Source organism: Anolis carolinensis, chromosome 2 (assembly GCF_035594765.1).
Source record: "Anolis carolinensis isolate JA03-04 chromosome 2, rAnoCar3.1.pri, whole genome shotgun sequence".
In the NCBI taxonomy this organism is placed as follows: domain Eukaryota; kingdom Metazoa; phylum Chordata; class Lepidosauria; order Squamata; family Dactyloidae; genus Anolis; species Anolis carolinensis.
Genome location: NC_085842.1, coordinates 281,312,487 through 281,329,036, shown reverse-complemented (window position 1 = coordinate 281,329,036; position 16,550 = coordinate 281,312,487). Strand labels below are relative to the sequence as shown.

At 45.0% G+C, this 16,550-nt stretch overlaps 1 protein-coding gene across 1 annotated transcript in view; it reads right to left on the bottom strand.

Moving 5' to 3' along the window:
- The window catches only part of LOC134295913 (uncharacterized), a 66,643-nt gene that overhangs the window by 19,497 nt on the left and 30,596 nt on the right, over window positions 1-16,550 (bottom strand). The window contains exon 4 of the mRNA XM_062969414.1: window positions 5,283-5,826. Within this exon, the coding sequence (XP_062825484.1) occupies window positions 5,283-5,826 (544 nt within the window). The remainder of the gene's footprint in view (window positions 1-5,282; window positions 5,827-16,550) is intronic.

The window sequence follows — 16,550 nt, the reverse complement described above, 5'->3', positions numbered from 1 at the left end:
TCAAGAACATTGAGACTCATCAAAACGTTTGAGGTTAGGCTCACATGCCTAAAGCAGCCAGTGTGTTTCTGACTGCAGCCTCAACCTTGCAGGAGAGGCGTCAGCCCACGTATTCCCTCATCCTACTCCCTTGGCGGTATTATTGTTCTATATTTTCTTGCCTCTTCCCATAATTTGGCATCTCTGTAGTTTTTAAAGCCATAATCTGAAGCGGTTTCTTGTTTCCTTGGTTTCTAGTTAGGCCTCGTTTTTGTTACCAACTACCTGGTTAGGGTAGAAGGTCCCCTTAGATATGGAGAGGGAGGATGGGAGCGGACGGCCATTCCTCGACATTGAGTTTCAGGCTCCCTTAGAATAACAAGCCTTCTAGAAAATGTCTAGAAAATGCACAAGGACACAACTTTCTCTCCCTGTTCTGGTAGGACGGTCAAGTGCCAAAGGTGAGTCGCTGCTGTCTGTCACCAGGAGGCTATTTGCCGCCTTAATGGATCCCTGGAGGGAAGGGACCTGGCACAGCATTCCTCGCCCCGAGTGGCTCCTGGCCACTCTGCTTTGGCCAGCGGGGGGACAGCGACACCTACTGGCCACCCACTCCAATCGGAGGGGTGTCTGCCGAGGCAGAAGAGGTGGGTCCTATTTGAATAAAGGAAGCTTCCCAATAGTTAACAGCGCCTTAGACTCCCTAATACAATATATCTAACAAGGAAAGGAGGTGGGGAGTGAGAATCAGCACTTCTCCTTAACGCCGCCGCAACAAGACTCAGCCAGGCTCTAGAAGTCAATCCTGAAACATACCCATAGCAACCAAGAAAGGGAAAAAAAGATGGACCAAAACCACAAATTATCCCCAATGATGGGAGAGAGCGATTACCTAGACTCGTGTTAGGTCTCTTTCAAACAACTGGACTAGGTTTTTCTTTGAAGGAAACAGGCAGAAGGAAACAACACCAGACTATAGACCACTGAACGCCTTCTTGCTGCGATAATCTCTCGAAGGGTTAGGTAAATCCGAAATTAGGGGGAGGAAGGGATGGATCAAGTCACAAATGATCCCCAGAGCTGGGAGAGGGGGCAAACAGCTAAACTCATTCAGTACCAGGTCTCTTTCAAACAATTAGAAACAGGAAACAGAACAACAAACACCAGATTAGACCATGGCATGTCTTCTTTCAGCGACACTCGAAGGGTTAGGTTAAATCCGAAATTAGAGAGCGGTTAGCAATCCTTAACTCAACAACAGAGGGTCTCTCTCTCTCTCTCTCTCTCTCTCTCTCTCTCTCTCTCTCTCTCTCTCTCTCTCTCTCTCTGTCTTAATAAGGACACTGTCGACAGACAAGGAGGCAGAGCTTGGAGCAGCTCCCGCAGCGCGCCTCTGCCTCGCCCTTTTCGTGCAACCTGGTCCACCCTTTCTCCAGGTAGAAAACCTTCTCTGCTGCTTTCGGAACTGAGAATGAGGGCGGAGTTGTTTTATATCCTTCCTCTCCCTAACTTTAAAAAGATATTTCCCCCCTAGGTTAAAAAAATATATATAATGGTTTCCTAGTTCACTCAGGAAGGCAGAGGGAGTGTTTCATTAGCCCACCCAAGGTAGCATTCAGAGGGGAAATGCCTTCCCCTTTCCGGGTAAGCAGTTTTGAGATTTCCTTGTTGGCTCTCTCCCACTCTACCCCCTCTAAAACAAAAGCGCGAGTTCTAGTTTTTGAAAAGGAAATCCTTGATGTTTAGAGACAAGAAAGAAGGGCCCAGATGAAGTAATTAGGCAGACAAAGAGGACCACAAGGTACGAGACCTGCAGCAGGTATCTGAGTCTCTATGGTTAGAAGAGAGCATAGCTCTCTTTTCTTTATTTTACAGATCAATTAATTAAGCGGTTTGGAACAGGGAATGGAAGGAGAGGGTGACTTTGAAGGTGGGGAGCAAATGCATACTACAGACCCTTTTTGTTTTTTAAAGTCAAGCTATTTTCTTCTCTCCCTACAGAGATAGGAGAAAATTCAAACCATTTTACTTGCTTCTTTTTAAAGCATGTTTGTTCTTTCTTATTCTAAGCCTACATGGGTATAAATTCTTAAGTGAGGCGAGATCTCATTGACATCACCCATAGGGTTACGTGTAGTATATTTAGACGTGATTTTCTCTTACACTACATAGAGCAGGTATGCTTGGAAAGTGATATGTTGATGGAAGGGGGGATTTCCTTTCCACCATTACTTTGGGAGAATGGTACGATTTAATGACTTAACACATTGGCCCATACATCTTCCCAAAATCCAAGACCCTAGGGAAAGTAGGATGCTAGACATATCTTTTTGGTTGAGGGCCATCTCGAAACAGATTGACTTGTATGCGCAGGGATTTCGGGGCGTTATATTTCCAATGAAAGGACAGAACTGCAGTCCTGAAGCTTGCTGGAACTATAACATTTCAACGGGAGATATAGATAGTGAATCTGGATTTTAAAGGCTCTCCAAATGACAAATTAATTGCTCTGGCACACTCAGACTGAAAGAGCAGAATATACGACCTTTTGCCTGGCATATTGTAATGGTACCCTATCCTGAATGCATTTGCCAGGAAGAATGCTCTGTTGATTTAAACTGTATTTATTTGTAAGGAAGTAGGAGTAAGAGGTCAATAACGTTATTTTTTAATCAGTGGCTTAATTCCTATCAAAATGAAAGTAAACGGAAACTTAATGAATGCTAGCAGTTGGTAAATCTTGTCCACAATGTATTTAATGAGAGGAAGTGCAGCTGATTTCACTGGGTATATAACTGAAATTGAGATTTCCTCGAAATTAGGCATTTTAGATGAGTAATTTTTTTTTGCTGAGCAGCACATTGGCTAAAGAGAATAAAAGACTGAGGTTGTGCTCAACCTGACCCTCAACTTCTCTGTGCAATAGGCCACATGGCAGCCATGGTGAGGAAAGTGGTTTCATTTTAGGTAGGCTGTGGATAGGACTTAAGTATATCTTCTCTACCACCTTCTAGGAATTGCAGAAAGTTGTTGGTGTTGCACCTGGTTTTTAAACAAGAATAATATTAGAGCATCACTCCCAGTATTTATTGATTGTGCTTTAGGCATTCTACAATGTTTAATTGTATGTGGTATCACTCTTAAACTTTCCACGTGTAAGGATTCATTCATCCTTCGCCACAGGAGTTATCTCACCTTAAAGGTCTGCAAGCTAAGCAAATATGTTCCGAGCAAATTCTATATTTTACGGCTTGCTTGTAAAATGCAGGTCTAACAAGGAAGCCCCGCTACAAATTCGCAACACAAATCGATCTAACCCTGTGCCCTACCAGCTCAACTTCAAGCCCCCCCCCCCCACCCCGCTTTATTTTTGATCTTATCGTTTTCTATCCTATCTTTTTGAGTATTTATCAGTCAAAAGAAACAGAAAACAATTACTGAAGAAGTGGCAAGTGGGTAGACTTAGGAGCTCTGCCTGCTGAGACTCGTTACATGGAGAGAATGGCCTATTGCATAACTCCATGGGAGTGGCCGACTTTGCAGCCATTTTCAAAAGACTTCCCCTCCCCCCTCCCTTTCAAGCAACTTTGCACAGTTCCTCTAAGAAAATAAGTCACTTTCCAAACTGAATTCTGCCCATGCAATGAAACTAATGACACAATTATCTGGAATATATGCACGTACCTAAAAGCACATTTCATTGGTGGGGAGGGAAAGCAGTCGAGTTTCTGATTTGCTTTACAGTTCGAAACATATTTGGCCTGTCACCTTGAGCAGATTTTTCTACGAATTCAGTAGGAAATGTATATTCGGTATTTAAGCAGATTGTGTATTAGATGAGCCTTTAAGGTTACCTGGCTCGTGTCAACCTTCCGCTGAGTAGATAAAGCGAAAAGATCTCTGTCCCAAGGGATTCCCAGACCTCTCAACCAGACTGGTGACGCCCAGCCCGGCCGTTTGGATTTAGCATACTAGGCACCCACAAACGTCAACAGGCCGATATGCGGCTTGAGGATCAGCTTGCAAATCCAGACGCCAGGCGTTCCAGAGCTGCTAAAAAGACTTCCCAACACATAATGAATCAGGCTGTTGACCCTTTTCCATTCCCTTTACCTTGCTTCGCTGTCAAACAGCGTTTCCCTTTCTACTCAGCGTGGGAGACATTGAACGCCAACCTCTCCAAAAAAAACAAAACAAAAGCAGCATAAAGTCTTAGGAAGCACTCCTTTAACGAGCAGCAATCCTCCGCTTCCTCCTCATGGTCAGTAATATCCCACCCTCCCTCCCTGCCTGGCCGCTTTGAGTCCCCCGAAATTGGACGAAAGGCAAAAGAAAAAGTCAGGAAATAAATAATGTCGCTCTACCGAATTTCGCCTCGGATTTTCCCCCCCTTGGCCACCAAACACGTGCTGCTTCCTTTGAGAACAGAAGTGGTTCTCATGGCCCCAAATGGGGCTGCCTGTCTTTGTCAAAGGTTTAGGGATTTTTATCTGTGGTTGTCGTCGTTATCTTTTTCTGTTGTTGTTGGTCGTTGGTTGGTTAAAACACGAAGGATCAAAAATTCTGCACCTAGGTGGTGGTGGTATGATCATCACCATTCTCTTCAATGTAAGAAATTACAACCCGTTTAAAAATCCCAGAGGTAGGGGAGGAAGCACAACAATAAGACGGGGCAAATACAGTCGACTCTCGGTTAACCGGAACTCTCAGGCAACCGGCATTTTTTTTAAAAAAAAAAACCCCTATTCTAAATGTTTAGAAGTTATTTTTATAATACAGCAAAGCGGTGTTGCATTAGGTGAAGTCTGTCTTAATTTGCTTTTAATTAATTACTGTATGGATATGGATATCAAGTCCATACAGAGTTTATGATATTAGCATTAGGCCTATTTTGTGCGGAGCAAAAGGTCGAAGGCTCGAATCCGGGGAGAGTGGGTGAGCTCCCGCCTGTCAGCTCTAGCTCCCCATGCGGGGACATGAGAGAAGCCTCCCACGGGATGGTAAAAAATCAACCATCCTGCGTCCCCTGGGCAACGTCCTTGCAGACGGCCAATTCTCTCACACCAGAAGCAACTTGCAGTTTCTCCAGTCGCTCCTGACACAGACACACAAAAGGCCTATTTAAAACAGTTATTCTCAAGCAACCAGGAACGACCTTTATCCGGGACCTACCAATCCGCCTGAGTGCCGGTTAACGGAGAGTCTACTGTTAGTTCAGGTAGCGGGAGGGAAGAGGCGGGAGAAGGCGCTTCGTCGCTTCTCGGTCCCTCTCCTGGGCTCCTCTCCTCGCCCTCCTCACTCACCTCAGGAGGGTCCGAGCCTGGTCCCCGTCTGCCCGGCTCTCTCGGGCTGCTCTCCTCTCCGCCGCTCCCCTCCCCTCCCCTCCCCCGGCTCCAGTGCCAGAGAGAGAGAGAGAGAGACTTTCCCTCCCTCAGAGGGAGCCCAGTGCGCTCGTTGGGTGTTTGGGGAGAGGAGTCAGGAGGAGTCAGGAGGAGGAGGGGGAGTGGGCGAAGGAGGCAGGGGAGGCGGCTCTGGGGCTGCCCCTCCGCGGGCTTCTGCTGCTGTTGCGACGTGACGACCCCCTCCTCCTCTTCCCTCCCTCCCTGCCTCCTTCCCCCCTCCCTTCCCTCCTTCCCTATAAAATAACGCTCGCGGAAAAGGGGGGAGGGCTGAGAAGGAGAGGGGAAACCGGCCCCGACGCGCCTCGTTTGGCCCCAGTGGTGTTGGGGGAAGAAAAGCGCGCGAAAGCTTGGCCGCTCTGGCTCTCTCCCGCTTCGTCCCTTGAGTCTGAACCGACACTTCACAATGTGGACCACAGTCTGAACACACACATGTGTGGAGCAGTGCCTCGTGGTTCAAACTAAAGAGAAGAAGGATTATATGGACAGCCGTGTAGGCTTGCTTTGGATTCGTCGTACGGCGTGTTTAGCAGCAGGGGATTTAAAACAAGGGTTGCTTTGTGTTGTCGAAGGCTTTCACTGGGTTGCTTTGAGTTTTCCCGGCTGTATGGCCATGTTCCAAGAGCCTGGCGTTTTGCCCACATCTATGGCAGGCATCCTCAGAGGTTGTGAGGTCTATTGGAAACCAGGCAATTGGGGTTTATATTTCTGTGGAGAGAGTGGGAGAAAGAACTCTTGTCTGTTGGAAGCAGGTGTGAATGTTGCAATTAATCTCCTTGATTAGCATTGAAAAGCCTTGCATCTTCAAGGCCTGGCTGATTCCTACCTAGGAGAATCCTTTGTTAGGAGGTTTTTGCTGGTCCTGATTGATTCATGTCCAACAGACAAGAGCTTTCTCCCACTCTGGACCTTCCACAGATATATAAACCTCCCATCTCTAGTTTCCAATCACAACCTCTGAGGATGCCTGCCATAGATGTGAGCGAAACGTCGGGAGAGAATGCTTCTGGAACATGGCCGTACAGCCCGGAAAACTCACAGCAACCCAAAGGTTGCTTTCTCCTTCCTTCCGACCCCCCCCCCCCCCCCAATTCTCGCCTTCGGTGTCCACTTTTCTCGGCCTCACTCTTTATGCAAACCCTAAACCACCACCTCGTTTAAAAAAACCCCTCAAAACGGCTACTTTTTAACTTTTCTCTTTGAGGGAGGTGTAAAACACACACGCACGGTTCCTTAAGGCCCAAAGGACCGAAAAATCCGTTGGGCAGACAAAAGGGACATCTACATGGACCACTTAATGCAGTTTCAAAGCGCTATTGAAGAAAGTGGGGTGTCCTGGAACCGTTTTTGAGGCCAGGACAGGGATGGCACAAAGTGCCCACTATGGGCTGTCCTTCCTGCGCTTTTGTGGGGGGTCTGTTGTCTCCATAGCTTCGAACTGCGTGAAATGGGCCGTGTAGACGGGGCCAAGCCGAGAGAGCACAAAGGGCTCACCGTTGCCCCTTCAGGGTCAATCCTCGGCGCTGTTGGTGGTGTTTCCTTCCCTCAAAATCCCACACGCACACCGCTCCCGCCAAAACCCCCTTCTGCCCAATTTGTGGCAAGATACTAAATGCTCTTCAGACAAATCTGCTGCTAATCTGGTGGCGTGGCGAAACTCCACTTGTAGGCGCCTTCGGACGGCCACATGCTCTCATTTCGGAGTTGTGGGGTAGTTTCCATTATTCTGAGGACGTGTCCCAAGATCCGAACCTCAACTACGTTGTAGCCCGAAACGGGGGGAAGTGCTGTTACAAGAGTCGCAAATGTGATTAAACTAGTCTCGGCCCTTCTGGACCCACCCTTTCCGGGCGCGTTTTAGTCCAGCCTTCCCTTTGCTCGCTCGTTTTCCTCTCAGACCACAGAAGAACCTCGAAGTCGTTTTGGTTTCAGTCCTCTTTCAAGTCTGACTGGAATCTCGGGGCGAAAGTAACTCTGCTCAGCCCCTCTCCTGTCCTTCCTGCGCGGAAGCCAAATTAAGGTCGCCAAAAGGAAAGAAAGGCTTCGTGAAATAGGCCTCCGAAAGCGCCGGGGCTGAATGGCTAAAGAGTCCATTTCTTCGAGGGCTTCCCTTTTTCTCTCATTAACCTCTTCTCAAAGGGTCTCTATCGCGATTCTAGCCTCCATGGAAATGTGTGGCAGGTCTGAACGGAGAGGACTCACGCAAGTCCTTTCTTTTTGGACACATCGAAAGAGGTTGAGGCGCTTCGGCTCTTCTTTCTCGGCCTTCCATTCCCTCCAGGAACCGCTCTAGACCTGCCTTTCTCAAGGCCCACCTTGCACCCCAGCAAGAGCGAGCCTAAGTTTTTACCCTCCCCATTCCCTCCCTCCAAGGCTGAAATCCTGGAGCCATCCTCTCGAAAGTACCCATGACTTCCATGACAAATGAGATCCTTGTCGACCAAGGCTTCCCAGTGTCATTGGGTGGCCAGATCAGAAAGAAGGTCTCTCTCGCCTTCTCTATTCACACACACCTTTGAGAAAGCAGGCGCACACCAGCTTTTGCCAGGTTTCTGTAGACACGCTAATTATTATTATTTTTAATATTCTGCATGAAATGCAAGTGAGCCGCGATGTTTCCGCAGAAGATTAATTGTCATTTAAAATAATAATAATAATGCCTGCGCGCGCACACGCCTTTACAATGGGCGGCTCAAGCCTCTTTAGAAATTAACCCCCCTGTCTTTTTTTTACATGTGTAATTGTGACATTTACCACAATCTGGCCGCAGATTGCACAAGATCCGATGCACCGGGATAATCCCTTTTGCTCTCTCTCTCTCTCTCTCTCTAATGCAAACTGGAGCCCATTGCGATTGGACCGATGGTATGTTGAAGCGATCCAGGAGCGAGATGGTGTCTGGCGTGGAAGTTATGTAAGCGGTGGCGTTTCAACGCCGGAGGGGCACCTAAACAGAGATGTGAACGCGCTCATGACGGCAGGGATGACGAGGCGCTTTGCCTTCCCATCCTAAACATATTTACACGTGAACGTGCGGTGTGTATGAGAGAGAGCTGGCGATGAGTTTCGGTGGTGGATTTGGCTTGGAGTGAACGTGCTTAGCATCGCAGCCTTGTCATTTCTCGTTTATCTAGGGATGAATTAATGAACCTACCTAATTCGCAGTAGGCTGTCTTTCTCTCCAGTCCTAAACAGAGCAAGACTTGGAAGTCAAACTGGCTGAAATCAACAGTTCTGAGTGGAAAGGGTGGGATTACTGAGCCCGAGAAGCCTGGGAAGAAGAGAGTCTTCCCCAATGCGGGGAAATAAAATGTTTTCCCCCGGGTAGGCTTAGGAAAACAGAATAATTTAACAAAGACCGTTTATCACCAAGGTGTGATTGGCACTTCCGTCCTGAACACAATTGGAAGTCGTTGCTTTTGATCTCGAGTAATAGCGATATGATATTATTTGTTATATCTATTAAATCTATTATTTATATAGCGCTTTCTCATAATCCCCCAGCAGTCTCGGCATATATTAGCCAGCCGAAGTTAATCACATGTTAAATTCCGTTGAGTTCAAAGGGAAAGAGGCGCAGCCTGGTAGTATGGATTTTTTTTTAAATCTGAAGTAAATCGTATTATATGCAGCGAGTTTGTGGCCCACCAGGCGCCTTGGTTGAGGAATTCTTTCATTGATCTCAACGGAATCGCCCCATGTTCAGTGCAAAAGAGTCCAGTTTGGGCAGAACGGAGAATCAGTAATTCTTCAATGTAAAAAAGCCAACCAAGAGGTGGTATCCTGTTTTGGACGGTGCGTTATTATTATTGTTATTGTTGTTGTTATATTAAAACACAAGATGGAAACCACTGAGTTCTTTCCCCTGAGCCATGATTTGACTCGACACTGCCATATAATGCAGCTCAAGCTGCATTGAACGGCAATGGAGACCCAGTCCTGGCTCTGTTGTACCCAACCATCTCCTGGCGTGGGAAGGAGCTCCATTGAACACAATAGCATTTTCAATGAGTTGTCGAAGGCTTTCATGGCCTCACTGGGTTGCTGTGAGTTTTCCCGGCTGTATGGCCATGTTCCAGAAGCATTCTTTCCTTGCGTTTCTCTTACATCTATGGCAGACATCCTCAGAGGTTGTGAGGTCTGTTGGAAACTAGGCAAGTGAGGGTTATATATCTGTGAAATGTCTACGGTGGGAGAAATAAAAGAACACCGCTCAGAAAACAGAGGAGTTCCAGACATGAATCAATCAGGCCCAGCTAACACCTCCCAACAAAGGATTTCCACCAAGCAGGAAGCAGCCAGACCTTGAAGCTAAAAGGCTACTCAATGCTAATTAAGCTGGCCAATTGCAACATTCACACCTGCCTCAAATAGACAAGAGTTCTTTCTCCCACCCTGAGCATTCCACAGATACTGTATATAAACCCCAATTGCCTTGTTTCCAACATACCTCACAACACAGGGTGCCTGCCATGGATGCAGCGAAACGTCAGGAAAGAATGCTCTTGGAACATGGCCATACAGCCCGGAAAACTCACAACAACTTAAAGGTATTTTCGTTTGTCGAAATACAGTAGAGTCTCACTTATCCAACGTTCTGGATTATCCAACGCATTTTTTTAGTCAATGTTTTCAATATATCGTGATATTTTGGTGCTAAATTCGTAAATACAGTAATTACTACATAGCATAAATGTGTAATGAACTACTTTTTCTGTCAAATTTGTTGTATAACATGATGTTTTGGTGCTTAATTTGTAAAATCATAACCTATTTTGATGTTTAATAGGCTTTTTCTTAATCTCTCCTTATTATCCAACATATTCGCTTATCCAATGTTCTGCCAGCCCGTTTGTGTTGGATAAGTGAGACTCTACTGTACAAGTTTTCAACGGAAAGGGATATTCTGCAGAAGGTATGTCTCTATGGTGTCCCCTAGGTAGGCCTAAGGCTAAACCAGGGCAGTCTGCCTGCTTTCTCTGAAATAAACCCCGCTTGGGAGGTACCCTCTGTCCATAGTTAGTGTCTGTAAGAGCGAAGTCAGTTGGGTTGCCTAGGGATATCTGAAATGAATTGAAGACCAAGATCTGAACTAGTACATTTCCAGGATTTTAACGGTTGAGGTCTACAAAAGGCTAAGGTTGGATCTACAATGCCATATAATGTCTTGAACTGAGTTATATGGGCTACACCAGGCACGGACAAGCTTCGGCTTTCCAGGTGTTTTGCACTTCAACTCCCACAATTCCTAACAACCTACCGGCTGTTTAGACTTGTGGGAGCTGAAATCCAAAACACCTGGAGGGCTGACGTTTGCCCAGGCCTGGCCTACACTCTTCATATCAGGCCGTTCCAAATTTAATTATATGCCACTATAGATCCCGCGTAAATCTACCACCCTTATCAACGGGATTCAATGGATGCCTCATACAAGCGCCACCCTGAAGGAGCCAGTGCATGTAGTGCGGTTTGGGGAAGACAAATGCACTTTGTTACGAGTTAAACGCAGAGGGTCCTCCCACGATTTACCACAACCCCTTCCAGCCAACCTTTCCGCTTAATCCGATTAGCGCCCTAATCCGAGGCATATTGACTCAGATTCTAAATCTGAGAAGAAAGTCCGAGGGATTTCAGAGGGCCCCTCCTTCCAAATAATCAGGTTTAGACTGCAAATTGGGGTGGGAGGGAGGAGGAAAGTCTAGGGAGAGGTATCACAGTTCTAGTCCTCGAAGTGAATGGAAATGATTCCCTTTGAATGTGGCCTCCTTCGGAGCAATGTGCTCAGGTTTAGGATAGGTCTATTTTCTTTCTGTGGCCACTCTGAACATATAGATGGGCGCCTAATCAGATCCCTCTGGATTGCTAATGTTTGATTCTGTACTATAGGAAGGATTTCAGCCTTGTTTAGGAAGCAGCATCCTACTCAGGCAGAGGCACTTCCTGAGAAGCGAAGAACTACACTCAGCCACCCCAGAGAGACTTGGAAAGATGAAAAGGTAAATGCACCGACACCCATCTATAAATGCTCACATGTTCTCTTTTTATTCGAGTGCTTCGTGGAGGAGAGTAATCACCTTAGCTGGCATCCATCTTGCTGCTCTTATTGCCAGGTATTGCTGACCACGATCTTGTCTTGCAAGCAGTTGAGTCTTGCAGGAATAACACAGGCTCCTTTCATAACTATTTTGTCCCTCCGCCCATCTAAATAAATCCTGTTTATGAGATTTCCCAGCATATCTGATAGTCCACGGTGGCAAACAAGTTTCTGGATCAGACATCTCAGCGTATATGCACACAAGCTCTCAATTGAGGACCACTTCCATTGAATGTAGCTCGCTGAAGTTTATGCTAGGGTTCCTTCAACACAGCTGAATAAAATCCCACATTTTCTGCTTTGAACTGGAATATATGACAGTGTGGACTCAGATAACCCAGTTCAAAGCAGATATTGTGGGATTTTTTGCCTTAATATTCTGGATTATATGGCTGTGTGGAAGGGGCCTAGGTCTATTTTCCCATTCAGTAGACTTCAGGAGTGAAGAGGAAAGCACCTGGGTTGGAGATGAGTCAACTAAAGCAAGATCAATGGAGAAGTTACTGTGTAGTAACCCTATTCCTTGCAATAGATGTTGTGTTGCCTTATGCTTCTCCTCTTCTGCATGACTTGGCTAGAGCTCGGTATGAGGGTATAACAGATTGGACTTTATGCAAAGCGTACTTAATTATTTTTTTAAATCTAATGATATATTATCTACGATTATGATCATTCAAACATGGTCTTCATAATTTAAAGTTTTTTATGCCCAAACTAAACTGGGACATCATTTAAATTGCATTAGAAGGGCCAGATTTTTAGTAAATTAAAACAAAAATCAACTCAGACTAAAAAGGAAAAAAAAACTCCTGGAGAACAATCCTTTGCATATTGTTTTATAATGTGCCATAATCTGAAGCATGTAAAATTCAGCCCATTATTATTCAAACCCCGGGAATTAGCAGAGTAATTTTTCCTTCTATTGTCCATAAAATTGCCAAATGACTAAATTAACTGACTTCATACTGTGGACCATCAATTGCATGGTATTTCATTCGGATATATTTCGCAATAGCATTGTTCTTTTTTTCCAAGTGTCCTCGTTAGGAACCGTTTCCCCCCCCAGTATCAACTTCTGTCTTCAACTGCCGGCCAAAAATATAATAACAAAACACCACCCCATTGGACAGGGAATAACAGAAGTTTAGACCTGATTCTGTTGAAAAACAAGCTGATTCCCATGATAACTCCAAGCAACTTGCCTGTTTACTGAAGCCAGAAGAGTCTTTTTGTTCATAATCAGCCATTTAACTTTTTGAAGCATCCAATAAACCCAAACAGAGTAAAGCCCATTACTTCTATCTCCCATTATTCCTGGTTTTCAGTACCATCCTAAATTACTCTCTCAAGACATTCACAAGTAAGTTCTATTGAGTTCAATCACCTGTCTTTTCAAAAAATAGGATGGAGCCTTATAAAATTTCGGCTTTTGGTTGCTTGACCTATAACCTCATACCCAGTTCATGGAAATTAAGGCCTGCTGAACTCAATGGGATTTACTTTTTCATAAACATAGCTAGAATTGCTGGAGACATTTTCTGAACTCTTTCTTCAATAGCACCCTGAGAATCCTCAACATTGCTCCTCCAAAACAGACTTCCAACAATGCTGCCTGCAGCTACACTTACCTATAGCTTCACACCACTTAAGATGGGTGTCAAGGCAGAGACACTTCGGATTGATTTGAGTTCAACCCGCTTCTAAATAAACCTCTTACCTATTTGTCCGCTTCCAGGCTAACCAGACTTGTGATCACTGAAAGAGGAAACTGAGCAGGAGTTAGCTACCCTATAAGCTAACAGAACCACGGCTAAAAAACACCTTCACTACAGTTCAGTTAGGGTTGATGGTGAGGGTTTCTTGTTTAACTAATTTCACTACGTCATTGGGACTGGATCTACACTACTACATAATGAAGCTTGAACATATTTTCGGTATAGGGCCATATAATGTAGTTCAATGCAGGCCAAACTGAATTACATGGCAGTACAGATCCAGGCTTACCTAGAAGTTGTGTGTGTGTGTGTGTGCCTTCAAGCTGTCCCATGGATTTCATAGGATTTCAAGGAATATCCAGAAGTGGTTTGCCATCACCTTACTCTAAAACACGCCTCACTGGACTCCCTAGACCAGGCATGGTCAAACTTGGGTCCTCCAAGTGTTTTGGACTTCGACTCCCACAATTCCTAACAGCCGCAGGCCCCTTCCTTTCCCCCTCAGCTGCTTAAGCGGGAGCTGGAGTCCAAAACACCTGGAGGACCCAAGTTTGGCCATGCCTGGTCTTGACAATACCTCCCTTCCATAACTTTTGTGTCCCTCTGCTTCTAATTATATGCCATGAAACAAACTGTGGATAATAGTTTGTTAAGAGAAAAACAAGAAAGGGGATACCATGTTTTTAAGATGAGGACAATGAAGAAATAGAAGGTTTAAATGGGCTTTATAAACTCCAAAAAGTTACCTTGGTTAAACCTCTCTGAAACGAGCGAGCCTTGCCAGGTTTTTTTTTTTTGCCCACTGCAAAATCTTCCTTCCTTCCTTCCTTCCTTCCTTCCTTCCTTCCTTCCTTCCTTCCTTCCTTCCTTCCTTCCTTCCTTCCTTCCTTCCTTCCTTCCTTCCTTCCTTCCTTCCTTCCTTCCTTCCTTCCTTCCTTCGGAACGTGAACCGTAGCTAGCTTAATAGATTGATATTTCACGATTTCCTTGCAAGGGTTCCTTCCTCCTTTCAGCGGCAGCAACACTGGATTCGATCAAGCGCAAAAGCCGTGTTTTCAAGTCCACTTGCTTTCAATGGGGCTGATTTCCTATGAAAATTGGAGCGGCTTTAAAGCAGGTCGGCTGGACTCTGTGTCCTATCAGTATGAATTACAAGATTTCTGAGTATTACGAGCTTTTGGAGATTGAAATGAGTTGAACACCTTTTGGATTTTCCCCTTTTTTTCCCTCTGGAGGACCAGGTTTATCAATTCATAGAATCATAGAATCATAGAATAGTAGAGTTGGAAGAGACCACATGGGCCATCCAGTCCAACCCCCTGCTAAGAAGCAGGAAATCGCATTCAAAGCACCCCGACAGATGGCCATCCAGCCTCTGCTTAAAAGCCTCCAAAGAAGGAGCCTCCACCACGGCCCCGGGGAGAGAGTTCCACTGTCGAACAGCTCTCACAGTGAGGAAGTTCTTCCTGATGTTCAGGTGGAATCTCCTTTCATCTGTAACCCTTTCTGTTATTCTGCAACCTTTCACAAACATCCTGTATCCACGGATCCCACAATCCATGACACACACACACACACACACACACACACATATAAATCTAGAAACTGAGATTTTGCTATTTTATACAAATGACATCATTTCTACGATGGGAATTGAGCACCCACTGAATTTGTTATCCACAGAGTCCTGGAACTAAACTCCAACGGATAAAGGAACACCACTTTCTTGAGACCCCCCCCCCCCCCCCCTCTTAAAAGGTGTGTTTTCTGCACATTCATCCCTTCGGGAAAATTCTGCATTGGGAGTAATGTATGATCTATATATTAATAAACAAACCAATCGTTTCTCGCGTGTTGGTTTTCTTCTTAATTTTAAGGCAGCAGACCTAGCCCACACTCCTGGCAAAGAGGGCAAGACTTTAGGGCAGGAATTTTCCGAGTGGAAATTTCTAGGTCTGAGGCACAGAGAGCCCGAGGGGTCTGAATATAACTTTCAATCCTTTTTCTTCCTTTCTGATTTGCGCAAAACTTCCACGTGACTTTATCTCCTCATCTCCTCCCTCCCAAGTCTCATCGTCTTTTAAAATTGTGGTTTTATATTTGCCTCGAAACTATGGCCATTTTTCAAAGAACAAATAAAGGAAACATGTTTTAATAGAGTGTAACTGGGTACCTTTGACCGTTTAAGGCTATTAACATGTTTATTCCCCCCCTATCATTGTCTGAAGGCTACATCTCCTGATGTTTGAGAATGGAAAACCTACCACTGACTTCCACAGGCATGGAAAACCCTTCGAGAGGAGTTAAGCTGAATCCAGGGCGACTGACTGGTTTGTTGTATGCCTACAAGTCGCTCCCTAGCTATGGGCTACCCCAAGGTGAAACTTCCACAGGGTTTTCTTAGCAAGATTTGCTTAAAGTGGTTCGGCCTTCCTCTGAGGCTGAGACAATGTGACTTGCCCAAGGTCACCCAGTGGCAAAAGGAGGTGCGAACCCAGTTCTCCAGAGCTCAAAGCACTACACCATAGGGACTCTAATGTTGGAAATAGCAATCTCCCAAGCCTTTCACTATTCGTGTGTGTGTGTGTGTGTGTGTGTGTGTGTGTGTGTGTGTGTGTATATATATATATATATATATATATATATATATATATATATATATATAAACTGTATTCTATGTGTATGTTGATTTGCCAGTACCTCTTTGGTGTGGGAGGGGTTAGATATGTGATTCTACTGAGCATGTTCAGACTCAGGACTCCATTTTGTAGTCAGTCTGTTCTTCACCTCAGTGGTGATGGAAGTCTGTTTTACACCTCAGTGGAGGTGGATGCATGTTGCAGTTTTGGACTTCAGTGAGTACAACTATACCTAAAGACTATGGATTATTGATTAAGAATAATACCCTGTGTACTCAACACAGAGATAACTAATCTTATCGATAACTGAACTTTAAATAAGAAATTTGCCTGTATGGTGAATTAATACACGATGTTTGTGAGTAAACAAGATATGTTATTTTTCAAAGAAGACTTTGTTTCTTTTATCTCTGAGTGCATATTTTAAACAAAGTGGTTTCAGGGGAGTGTATTTGGTTACAATAACCAAATATATTTTTGTAGTGGCATGCCTTTGTCCTTGGCAGTTCAAGGACATGGTTCTTCAGTTTAACAGCTGAATTACCTGTGTGCCATTACATGAATGTTTATTAGTATCACTTGTTCAAAGGGTTTTCTAACAAGGTCCTGCTTTTCTTGACTGGTGGTTTTCGAAAGGTGATCTCCACATGTTCATGAAGATTCACATTCGCCAAACTGATATGACATAATTTTTCCTTTTCAATCAGGTTATGATTGCCATTTA